This window comes from Oncorhynchus keta, chromosome 35, assembly GCF_023373465.1.
Source record: "Oncorhynchus keta strain PuntledgeMale-10-30-2019 chromosome 35, Oket_V2, whole genome shotgun sequence".
Lineage (NCBI taxonomy): Eukaryota > Metazoa > Chordata > Actinopteri > Salmoniformes > Salmonidae > Oncorhynchus > Oncorhynchus keta.
In genome coordinates this window covers 50,114,408-50,127,567 of record NC_068455.1, presented here as the reverse complement: position 1 = coordinate 50,127,567, position 13,160 = coordinate 50,114,408, and the positions used below count along the sequence as shown (strand labels likewise).

Genomic DNA, 13,160 nt, shown 5'->3' with positions numbered 1-13,160 from the left:
TGAAATGCTGCCTCTCTTTTCCCCAGGACAAAAAGCAACAACGTACCTCTGAAGTGCATAAGAGCCACTGGCTGGAAAGGCCCACTGGAATTAGGTGCATCCACAACCATCCTGATTCCAGCTTTAGTGCATGTCAACATCTAAACTCGACCAGGAAGGCAATCCACTTAAGGCAAGGAGCCAGCCTCCATTTTAACACAAAAGCAGATCAGAAAATGAAGCTCTCTGGTGCTGCTGGAGGGAACTGGCTAGTTAGTGATGTCAGCGGTAAGGAGTGAGTCGGTTGGCTGAACATAGGCACACAAACTGATGTAGGCAGTCAGCTGGGAAAGGCGGATTATTGGTGGAGGGAGAGCAGGAGGAGGGACATGCAGGGACATTTGGCTCTTATTCGTCACTGTATTTTATTGTAAATATGACTCAAGTGCCTAATGGTTGGAAAAATTCTCAATTTGAAGGAACAAGTTACGTACGTGATGGACCTATTGTAATATGAAACACAAAAGCTGCAAAAATGACACCACACTGCAACTTTTGCTGGGCAAATATCAAATAATAAACTACACTGAAAATAATGTAGTATCAGTGAGTATTATTGTTTCGCAAAAGCTGTAGGCTATCCCTGTAACCATTCCACTTGCAGTAGTAGTGCTAAATCATTGTTGGAATAGGCCTACTGTGTATGTGATAATGTGTGATGGCCTTTTAAAATGTAGATTTTGTCCCACAAATTCTACTGAGCTGTAATTACACTAAGAACATTGTGTTTACATGTTGAGCAGTTTTGGAAATTACACAAGAGGAATATGGACCGCTCCTTATTCCACTTTTGTAATAGCAAAAACCACTGAAGTCCATTACTCTGCATTTACTAAAACAATATTGTTAATATAGTATTACTACCCATGTATAACAACTTCAGTGGATTTATTTACATAATTTATCTTAGGCGTAGCGACTAAAATAACTGACAGGACAATTTTAGCATTTGCTGCATCGTGTTTGGTAACTAGTGTGCACAGTACAGTAGCTCAGAATATAAACAGGAAATGAAAGTGAAAAAATAAAAGATGCGAAACTAGAAAATGCAGGAAATGCCCTCTTTGCTCATGCATCGATGCACATATCTACTGTATTCTCCACACAATTACATACACTCCCCTATATATTTATTTGGACAGTGAAGATAGAACTTGACATTTAGTTCTATACTCCAGCATTTGGATTTGAGATCAAATGTTTCATATGAGGCGACATTCCCGAATGTAACCTTTTATTTTAGGGTATTTTCATACATATCTGTTTTACCATTTAGAAATGAAAGCATTTTATGTATCTTATCCCCCCATTTGAAGGTGTCATAGGTTTAGTATTTGGTCCCATATTCCTAGCACGCAATGACTACATCAAGCTTGTGACACTACAAACTTGTTGGCTGCATTTGCAATTTGTTTCAGATTATGTGGTGCCCAATAGAAATTAATGGTACATGATGTATTGTGTCATTTTAGACTAATTTTTATTGTAAATAAGAATAGAATATCTTTCTAAACACTTCTAAATTAATGCGGATACTATCACGATTACGGATAATCATGAATGAATCGTGAATAATGGTGAGTGAGAATGTTAAAGAGGCATAAATATCATATGTCCCATCCTCTTTCATCATTGACATTAGTTATTGGGGGAAAAACACCCATACTGAGAAACTACATACAGCAACCACAGAGTCAGCCCACCATGTCATAACCATCTGAATGTAAGGCATGTATGTAACTCTGGGCATGATGGTAATAGCCTGGTCCCATAATGTTGTTAGGCCTACAGTATAAACAGCTCGTTGTCATGTCTTACATTTGGCAAAAGCACAAACAGAGTGTATCACTGGGCTATATGGGTGATACCGAAGTGAGATAAAATACTCTCCTTACTTCAAGATAAGCTCATATTCTGAATTTGACCTCTGGGGAAAAAAAGCTTGTCAGAGTAGCTTCCATTACATGTGAAGTAGAGCTCATGTGTTCAGTTGAGGAAAGGAATCATCAAGCAAGAAGACCTTACTCTAGGAATTCACTGTCTGGCAGGCCAAGTCCTCTCCTAGAAATGCTAATTAATACATTCCATATACATGGCAACTATAAGAGCAACTCAGAGAAGGTTGCTAGAATTTCTGCTAGTTTGGTGGCTCCTTTTATTGGTCAGGAAAGATAAGTGGGAGTGTCCTTGACTTGGGGATTACATGTTTTGAAACAAACTTCCTCTTAGATGGGGCAGGTTTATGTCTGTACTCTATTAACAGTATCGCTCCTCCACTTGTATTCTCTCATAAACCATATGGACATCATTTATCCTGCTCTGCTGTCAGAATCGTTATCGTCATCGACAGTTTGACAGTGGATATTAACTTGTGAAATATGGAAACTCTTTGTAGGTGCGTTATATGGTTTAGAAAACGAGAAGGTCTGACTGGCTCTTTCCATAACATAGATTGACCAGGTGAATCCAGGTGAAAGATATGATCCCTTATTGATGTCACTTACTAAATCCACTTAAATCAGTGTAGATGAAGGGGAGGAGACAGGTTAAAGAAGGATTTTTAAGCCTTGAGACAATTGAGACATGGATTGAATATGTATGCAATTCAGAAGGTGAATGGGCAAGACAAAAGATTTAAGTGCCTTTGAACGAGATATGTTAGTAGGTGCCAGTTTGTCAAGAACTGAAACGCTGCTGGGTTTTTCACACTCAACAGTTTCCCATGTGTATCAAGAATGGTCCACCACCCAAAGGACATTCAGCCAACTTAACACAACTGTGGGAATTATTGGAGTCAACATGGGCCACAATCCCTGTGGAATGCTTTCAACAGCTTGTAGAGTGCAGAGTGCAAGCCCCCCCTGTTCTGTGGTCAAAAGAAGGTGCAACTCAATATTAGGAAGGTGATCTTAATATTTTGTAAACTCTGTCTATCGTTCTCTGAACATAAGTGACAGAAGTCGTGGCTAAATTTAATTTTTTATCCAACAGATGGCAGCAGAGACCTCACATGCAGGGCATTATACACAAACTGACCATTGACATGGAAAGGATAACTATATAGACTCGAGGCATGATTTAAGGTCTTTGTTTTAGTCTTTAGTTTTAACTTCCTAAACCTGCCATTATCTGCTTTCAGTGTGATCTGAAAAAGACAGTCCAATGTGTTTTTATGGGCTATGATTAATCTTGCCAAAAAGGTTAAAGTGCAGACCTTTCATCAGCAGCCAAGCAATAATATAATATATAATAATAATAATAATTATTAAGCAATAATACATCTGCCACCTGTCAATCAAAACACACAGACTGACATGGTAAGAATATGACTGTGTAACTACAATTAGCATATGATATATAACTTTTTATGATTTTTAGTCAGATCCCCATTAGCTGTTGAAGAACAGCAGCTATTCTTACTGGGGTCCACAGAAAACATAGAACATGACAAAATACAGAACACTAATGGACAAGAACAGCAATAACATTTAAATAAGAACACTATGACTAAAGAATATTATGACTGTTTAAAAAAAAGACGAAGAAGGAGAAAATAAATAAATGAATAATACTAATCTCAAACATTCAAGTGCATTGTCATGTAGACACGTTTAGGATGTTGCAGCTAAAGAATGCAGCAAATAAATGTATGTGTGGGTTTGTGCCCACACATGTATGTGTGGGTTTGTGCCCACGATAGGGTCAACCTGCCCGCTTGACCCTATCCCCTCCTCTCTTCTCCAGACCATTTCCGGAGACCTTCTCCCTTACCTCACCTCGCTCATCAACTCATCCTGGCTACGTCCCTTCCGTCTTCAAGAGAGCGAGAGTTGCACCCCTTCTGAAAAAACCTACACTCGATCCCTCCGATGTCAACAACTACAGACCAGTATCCCTTCTTTCTTTTCTCTCCAAAACTCTTGAACGTGCCGTCCTTGGCCAGCTCTCCCGCTATCTCTCTCAGAATGACCTTCTTGATCCAAATCAGTCAGGTTTCAAGACTAGTCATTCAACTGAGACTGCTCTTCTCTGTATCACGGAGGCGCTCCGCACTGCTAAAGCTAACTCTCTCTCCTCTGCTCTCATCCTTCTAGACCTATCGGCTGCCTTCGATACTGTGAACCATCAGATCCTCCTCTCCACCCTCTCCGAGTTGGGCATCTCCGGCGCGGCCCACGCTTGGATTGCGTCCTACCTGACAGGTCGCTCCTACCAGGTGGCGTGGCGAGAATCTGTCTCCTCACCACGCGCTCTCACCACTGGTGTCCCCCAGGGCTCTGTTCTAGGCCCTCTCCTATTCTCGCTATACACCAAGTCACTTGGCTCTGTCATAACCTCACATGGTCTCTCCTATCATTGCTATGCAGACGACACACAATTAATCTTCTCCTTTCCCCCTTCTGATGACCAGGTGGCGAATCGCATCTCTGCATGTCTGGCAGACATATCAGTGTGGATGACGGATCACCACCTCAAGCTGAACCTCGGCAAGACGGAGCTGCTCTTCCTCCCGGGGAAGGACTACCCGTTCCATGATCTCGCCATCACGGTTGACAACTCCATTGTGTCCTCCTCCCAGAGCGCTAAGAACCTTGGCGTGATCCTGGACAACACCCTGTCGTTCTCAACTAACATCAAGGCGGTGGCCCGTTCCTGTAGGTTCATGCTCTACAACATCCGCAGAGTACGACCCTGCCTCACACAGGAAGCGGTGCAGGTCCTAATCCAGGCACTTGTCATCTCCCGTCTGGATTACTGCAACTCGCTGTTGGCTGGGCTCCCTGCCTGTGCCATTAAACCCCTACAACTCATCCAGAACGCCGCAGCCCGTCTGGTGTTCAACCTTCCCAAGTTCTCTCACGTCACCCCGCTCCTCCGCTCTCTCCACTGGCTTCCAGTTGAAGCTCCGCTACAAGACCATGGTGCTTGCCTACGGAGCTGTGAGGGGAACGGCACCTCAGTATCTCCATGCTCTGATCAGGCCCTACACCCAAACAAGGGCACTGCGTTCATCCACCTCTGGCCTACTCGCCTCCCTACCACTGAGGAAGTACAGTTCCCGCTCAGCCCAGTCAAAACTGTTCGCTGCTCTGGCCCCCCAATGGTGGAACAAACTCCCTCACGACGCCAGGACAGCGGAGTCAATCACCACCTTCCGGAGACACCTGAAACCCCACCTCTTTAAGGAATACCTAGGATAGGATAAAGTAATCCTTCTCACCCCCCCCCCCTCTTAAAAGATTTAGATGCACTATTGTAAAGTGGCTGTTCCACTGGATGTCATAAGGTGAATGCACCAATTTGTAAGTCGCTCTGGATAAGAGCGTCTGCTAAATGACTTAAATGTAAATGTAAATGTATGTGTGAGAGGGTGTGTGTTAGAGTGTGTGGTTTGTGTCTCTTCAAAGACCACATTGTTCCTTGAAGTGTTGTTGTATCTGGTATTTAATTAGTGCTTTTATTGCTTGCCTGAGTTACCTGAGGTGGAGAGAATTCCATGTAGTCAATGCTCTATACCCCTCGAACTCAACTCTGGACCTCGAAGCCAGTTCCACTGCATTTTCCTTGTACACCAGGTGAGTGCAATTAAGTATCAGGTAGAAGAACAGGTAGAAGAACAGAAAACCATCCGAATCTCGTAGGATAAGAGCTGAATACCCCTGCACTATACAGTACTGTGCATCTCCCAGCCTCTGTTCTGGACTTGGGGACTGTGAAGAGACCACTGATTGTGTGTCTTGTCAGGTATGTATGGATTTTTTTGCTGTGTATTAACTGGCTGAACAGACAATTTGGTACTTTCAGCACATCAATCTCCCCTCCTTGTTGCAGTCAATCTCTCCTCCACTCTGAAACATGAGAGACTGAAATGAATGTTATTGACATTAGCCCCTCCATGTACATTTGAGGGCCAGACGTGGTGCTCTGTTCTGGGCTAGCTGCAGCTTTTCTAGGTAATTTTTTGCCGCACCTGACCATACAACTGGGAAATAGTCAAGATGCTACAAAATCAGAGTTTACAGGATTTGTTGATTGCAGAGCATTGCTTTATCAAAGACAGACCTCTCCCCATCTTTTCAACAATATAATCAAATCAAACCACATTTTATTGGTCACATACACATGGTTAGCAGATGTTATTGCGGGTGTAGCAAGATGCTTGTGCTTCTAGTTCCGACAGTGCAGCAATATCTAACATGTAATCTAACAATTCCACAACAACTACCTAATACACACAAATCAAAGTAAAGGAATGGAATAAGAATATATACATATAAATATATGGATAAGCAATGACAGAGCGGCATAGGCAAGATGCAATATGTAGTATAAAATACAGTATATACGTATGAGATGAGTCGTGCAAGATATGTAAACATTATTAAAGTGCATCACTAAAGTGGCTAGTGATCCATTTATTAAAGTGGCCAATGATTTCAAGTCTGTATTACATTTACATTTACATTTAAGTCATTTAGCAGACGCTCTTATCCAGAGCGATGTAGGCAGCAGCCTCTGTGTTTGTGAAGGCTGTTTAAAAGTCTGATGGCCTTGAGATAGAAGCTGTTTTTCAGTCTCTCGGTCTCAGCTTTGATGCACCTGTACTGACCTCGACTTCTGGACGGTATAAACAGGGTGAACAGGCATTGGCTTGGGTGGCGGTTGTCCTTGATTTTTTGGCCTTCCTGTGATATCGGGGGCTGTAGATGTCCTGTAGGGCAGGTAGTTTACTCCCGGTGAGGCTTTGTGCAGTCCACATCGCCCACAAGAGCCTTGCTGTTGCGATACCAGGCGATGATTGTGCATCAACATGCTTTGACCATGACAGTTTACAATCTAATATAACACCAAGAACACCATCCATATCATGGATAATATCAAGCTCTGAAGACAGATAACTTAAAGGTACTGTATGTACCTCTTTCTAATTATAATTGAAGATATCCCTCTAGTGGTGTGGTGGCTGTGCTTTGGCAAAGTGGGTGGGGTTATATCCTGCCTCTTTGGCCCTGTCCGCGGGTATCGTCGGACAGGGCCACAGTGTCTCCCGACCCCTCCTGTCTCAGCCTTCAGTATTTATGCTGCAATAGTTTGTGTCGGGGGGCTAGGGTCAGTCTGTTATATCTGGAGTATTTCGCCTGTCTTATCCGGTGTCCTGTGTGAATTTAACTTCTTTGGGGTAGGGGGCAAAGTAAACTAACTGCCTGATACTTAGGCCCAGCACCTAGGATATGCATATAATTGGTAGATCTGGATAGAAAACACTCTAAAGTTTCTAAAACTGTTAAAATTATGTCTGCGAGTGTAACAGAACTGATATGGCAGGCAAAACCCTGAGGACAAACCACGCCCCCCCCCAAAAAAGTCCAAGTCCCCCCACATTGTAATTCCTAGGGCTTCCAATAGATGTCAACAGTCTTTAGAAAGAGGCTGGTTTTTCAGTTTCAGGCCTTTTTTTTTAAATGACCCAGAAATTGTAGTTTTTCTAGGTGGCTCCCATTTTGGTTGTAGTGTTTCCAAGCTTGTGGAGTAAAGCGCGTTCTTTCTTGTTTATCTCCGGTAAAGACGTTAACGATTCTCTGTCTTAAATTTGATCGATTATTCAGGTATTAGGATACCTAAGGGTTGATTATAAATGTTGTTAGACTTGTTTGGAAAAGTTTATTAGTAACATTTGGGATTAATTTTGTATGCATTTTGACAGAGGGAAATTGAGTGGATTATTGACTGAAGCGCGCCAGCTAAACTGAGTTTATGGATATAAAGAAGAACATTATCGAACAAAAGGACCATTTGTGATGTAACTAGGACCTTTTGGAGTGCCAACAGAAGAAGATCATCGAAGGTAAGGCATTTTTTATATCGCTATTTCTGACTTTCGTGTCGCAACTCCCTGGTTGAAATATGTTTGTCGTGCATTTGTATGATGGGGCGCTGTCCTCAGATAATCGTATGGTTTGCTTTTGCCGTAAAGCCTTTTTGAAATCTGACAAGACAGCTGGATTAACAAGAAGGTAAGCTTTATTTTGATGTATAACACATATCTTCAAGAATGTTAAATATTTGAATAAAGTATTTTGGAATTTTGCGCTCTGCAATTTTATTGAATGTTGGCCAGGTGGGAAGCAACCGTCCCACCTGCCCGTAAGAAGTTAAGTATGCTCTCTCTAATTCTCTTTTTCCCCTTCTCTCTTTTTTCTTTCTCTCTCGAAGGACCTGAGCTCTAGGACCATGCCTTATAGGACTCCCTGGACAGATGACTCCTTGTTGTCCCCAGTCCACCTGGTCGTGCTGCTGCTCCAGTTTCAATTGTTCTGCCTGCGGCTATAGAACCCTGACCTGTTCACCGGACGTGCTACCTGTCCCAGACCTGCTGTTTTCAACTCTCTAGAGACAGCAGGAGCGTTAGAAGTACTCTGAATGATCGGCTACGAAAAGCCAACTGACATTTACTCCTGAGGTGCTGACCTGTTGCACCCTCTACAACCACGGTGATTATTATTATTTGACCCTGCTGGTCATCTATGAACATCTTGGCCATGTTCTGTTATAATCTCCACCCAGCACAGCCAGAAGAGGACTGGCCACCCCTCATAGCCTGGTTCCTCTCTAGGTTTCTTCCTAGGTCCTGGCCTTTCTAGGGAGTTTTTCCTAGCCACCGTGTTTCTACACCTGCATTGCTTTGCTGTTTGGTGTTTTAGGATGGGTTTCTGTACAGCACTTTGTGACATCAGCTGATGTAAGAAGGGATCTATAAATAAATGTGATTGATTGATTAATCTACGAGCCAGGCTTAAGGTTATTTAAGGAGTGCAGCCTACCTGGCACAATAGGGGAAACACAGGACAGGGTGTTAGCTGGGTTGGGGTCAATTCCGTTGCTATTGGGTCAATTCAATTAACCTGTAGTGACGCCCAGCCCGTGAACGGGACCGTTATCATCATCTGACACTAATTAGCATAACGCAACGGACATAAATCTTCCTGGAAAATCTTCCTATTCATGAAAATCACAAGTGAAATATATTGGAACACAGCTTAGCCTTTTGTTAATCACCCTGTCCTCTCAGATTTTCAAAATATGCTTTACAGCCAATGCTAGACAAGCATTTGTGTAAGTTTATCATAGCCTAGCATAGCATTATGCCTTGCTAGCAGCAGGCAAACTTGTCACGGAAATCAGAAAAGCAATCAAATCAAATCATTTACCTTTGATGAACTTCAGATGTTTTCACTCACGAGACTCCCAGGTAGACAGCCAAAGTTCATTTTCTCCCAAAATATTATTTTTGTAGGTGAAATAGCTCCGTTTGTTCTTCACGTTTGGCTGAGAAATTGCCCGGAAATTGCGGTCAATACAACGCCGAAAAATATTCCAAATTAGCTCCATAATATTGACAGAAACATGGCAAACGTTGTTTAGAATCCATCCTCAAGGTGTTTTTCTAATATCTATTCGATAATATATCCGTCGGGACAATTCCTTTTTCTCTAGGACCGATTGGAGTAATGGCTACCTCTGTACTTTACGTGAGAATCTCTTTCGGAGCCACCATGTGACCACTTACGCAATGTGCCCCCATACGGCTATTCTTCAACAGAAATGCGTAAAACGACGTCACAATGCTGTAGACACCTTTGGGAATAGGTAGAAAGCGTAAGCTCGTTGATGGTACATTCACAGCCATATAGGGAGCGCTTTCAAAACCTGGGGCACTTCCGGATTGGATTGTTCTCAGGCTTTTGCCTGCAACATCAGTTCTGTTGTACTCACAGACCATATCTTTACAGTTTTGGAAACGTTTTGGAAACGTTAGTGTTTTCTATCCAAAGCTGCATATATGCATATTCTAGCATCTTTTCCTGACAAAATATCCCGTTTAAAACGGGAATGTTTTTTTTCCAAAAATGTAAATAACACCAAGAGGTTAATTGAAAAGCAATCCCATTGATTACCTCATGAAGCTAAGAGGCAAAGGGTGGCTACTTTGAAGAATCTCAAATATAAGATGCATTTTTATTTAAACACTCTTTTTAGTTACTACATGACCACATGTGTTATTTCATAGTTTGTCTCTATTATTATCCTACAATGTAAAAATAGTAAAAATAAAGAAAAACCCTCGAGTAGGTGTGTCCAAACCTTTGACTGGTATTGTATATAAAACACAGGACTTTTTGACTGCACTAAACATGTCAGGTGTGTGAAGATATTAAAGGGTTGGCTTGCACGGACATGATTGGGTTGTTCCCAACTCCTCTTAAGGGTTACTGTAAAACAAATCCAGAAACAACATGCCTTTGCGGTCTGAGAGGAAAAACAATATCCATACCTGCATCTACAGTAAGTGTAGAATGTTGTGTTGCTTCTTTAATCGGGACAACAGTTTTCAGCTGTGCTAACATAATTGCAAAAGGGTTTTCTAATGATCAATTAGCCTTTTAAAATGATAAACTTGGATTAGCTAACACAACGTGCCATTGGAACACAGGAGTGATGGTTGCTGATAATGGGCCTCTGTACGCCTAAATATTCAATTTTTTTTAAATCAGCTGTTTCCAACTACAACAGTCATTTACAAAATTAACAATGTCTACACTGTAAATCTGATCAATTTAATGTTATTTTAATGTACAAAAATGTGCTTTTCTTTCAAAAACAAAGACATTTCTCATTCAAACTTTTGAATGGTAGTATGTATATATTTTTTTTAAGTCTAAATAAATGCTACAGTACCTTAGGACCAAAGTGATAGACTGTAGACAGCAAGACGAGATTGTCTAGGTCTAGTCAATATCTGACAGTCAACCAATGCACACTGACAGTGTATTTATTCAATGCATGAGCTTAACATTAATTAGGTTTTCTAGGGACTCTGCATGCATGGGTCAGAGGAACACTGAAACTTGTCCCAAATGGAACCCTTTTACCTAGTTAGTGCACTACTTTTGACCAGAGCCCTATGGCCCTAGTGCACTAAATGGGGAATAGGGTTCCATTTGGGAAACACACTGACAGTGTTTTTATAGAGCCTAGAGAGAATCTAAAGGGCAATAGAGGATTCCTGAAATCTCTCATAAGGGCAGTTAGTTCTTTCCCCTCACCCCAATTAACCCCAGATAAAGTAATCTATTCTCTGGCTCGTTGAGTACTTGTACAGCTTCCAAGAAACTGCTTACTTAAAAAGAAGACACTCCATTGGGTAACAAACGTCAATTCAACATATATTCCACGTTGGTTCAACGTCATTTCATCGAAATGGCGTGAAAATAACGTCCCCCTGGGCACACACTGGTTGAATCAACATTGTTGTCACGTCATTTCTATGAAATTATGTTTAACCACCGTGGAATAGATGTTGAATTGACATCTGTGCCCAGTGGGGTTGATTCAACCAGTGTGTTCCCAGCGGGACCCTCCCATGCAGTTGGTTTCACAGGAGTGAAAGTCAATTTAATTTCACCTTACTTGATAAGTAAGTACTTAAGGGGTAAGAACAGAACAGAATAAATTGAAATAGAATAAAACAGAACAGAATAGAACATACAGTACATGGTACCAAATCTGTTTTCAAATAAAAAGGTTAATCTGTATCCCCTGTAGATTACAAAAAAAAGTATTGCTGTGAAGTATGGTGCCAAAACGAAGAACATATAGCTTGGAATAGTTCCTACCTCATTGTCAGTGTTGGAATGACCATTTCTGACTCCAGATTTGCTTAATATCTATCCATCAGCCTTTCTTGTAGGCCTATTTTGTTTTAATCAAAATGTATACTGTATCCTGCCTAGTGGTGGGCGCTGTTGAGGTTTGGCCGCGTTCGCGTTATGATTTTTTTTTACTATTCAGCTTCAGATAAGAATTGACTGAGGAGGTGTTTTTGGTGTAACATAGTATAGGCCTATTATGCTAGGACTATTGTGCTATTATTTTCGGTTATGTTATGGAAAATGCTAATTAATCACTGATCTTGTGTCACGGCTCCTCCTCTGCAGTGCAGGGGCGGTTTCTCCTGCAGGCAGAGGGTCGTTAGTGATTGGATTCACCTGGGCTCTAAGTATTTAAACTGTGTCACTAATCACTTCTCTCTCTCTCTGCTCCTCCAGGTATGAACCTGTTTTGTTTGTTCTTTTGTAGTTTTGCATAGTTTTCACGCAGTCATTCACACACACAGATTCCCACATCCATGCATTTTACATACACCTTAAATTATGATACTTCCACACCTCATTCATTTTTCTTAGTTTAAAGTTAATAGTTTTGTTTACAATAAAGAACATTTTTTTTAATTGGCCTATACATGTTTGCGTCCCATCATTTTTGCCACAGGCTATGAGCCGGCCTGTGATACTTGCGAGACGTTGATTCAGCTTTGATCTAACTTTACTAAACAAGCATCGTTGTGAGATGTGATCTTCTATTTGTAATGATGATGAGTAGGACTATTAGGTGTAGGCAACAGACACAGATCTTGATGAGGGTTATTTTAAGCAATTTGAGTGCCCTTCGAATTGTGGTGGACAACACCATAACCACGTAGCCACATGTTGTTCAGGGTTCCTCTGCGCAAGAGGGGGTCAGTGGAGTTTTTTGAACATCAAGGAGACACCCAGTGAATTTGGATCCTAGATCTGGTTGGTGTGATAAGGTTAATCCGGTGGATCAGTTTGTCTGCATATGCAGTGGTACGTTTCTGTAAGCTAAGGACTCGGACAGTACGACGAGTTCAAGTGCATCGTACTTGTACATGAGTACCAACTCCATAACAAACTGCTTTGAGGACAGCCATTTTAGCAACCCCTGTTAAAGTTCTGTCTGTGGCTGTTCTTGTTAAGTCGGCTTTGGCCTGTTCAAAATGGTCAAAATGCTCCGACCAACATGCCTCTGCACACACCTACAGTTATTCCAGAAGACAGGGAAGAAACCACCATACCTACCTATAGGCTGCTATATCCTACAGTACATATTTAATTTGTCATCCTATCGTTGTCATGGAATTTTAGTGGTGGAATTTATCTGAATTAATTTGACCAAATCTGTGCATTATCAAATTGTAAAAAGTGAGGTGCCCAGGGGCCCTGACTTCCAGGGGGTACCATTGATTTTGATAGTCCCTATCA

General features: G+C 41.6%; 1 protein-coding gene across 17 annotated transcripts in view; it reads right to left on the bottom strand.

Moving 5' to 3' along the window:
* Positions 1–261, bottom strand: part of LOC118368600 (serine/threonine-protein phosphatase 2A 56 kDa regulatory subunit gamma isoform-like) — a 32,829-nt gene extending 32,568 nt beyond the window's left edge. For 14 of the 17 annotated variants that reach the window (XR_008091332.1, XR_008091333.1, XR_008091334.1 and 11 more), the window contains exon 1: positions 47–192. Coding sequence is in view for 7 of the 17 variants with exons in the window: in XM_052495786.1 (XP_052351746.1) it covers positions 47–100 (54 nt within the window). In the remaining 10 variants the exon portion in view is untranslated. Of the gene's footprint in view, positions 1–46 lie in introns of all 17 variants that reach the window. The other 3 variants (XM_035752836.2, XM_035752838.2, XM_052495789.1) reach the window with 1 other exon arrangement.
* Between the last annotated feature and the right edge of the window lie 12,899 nt (positions 262–13,160).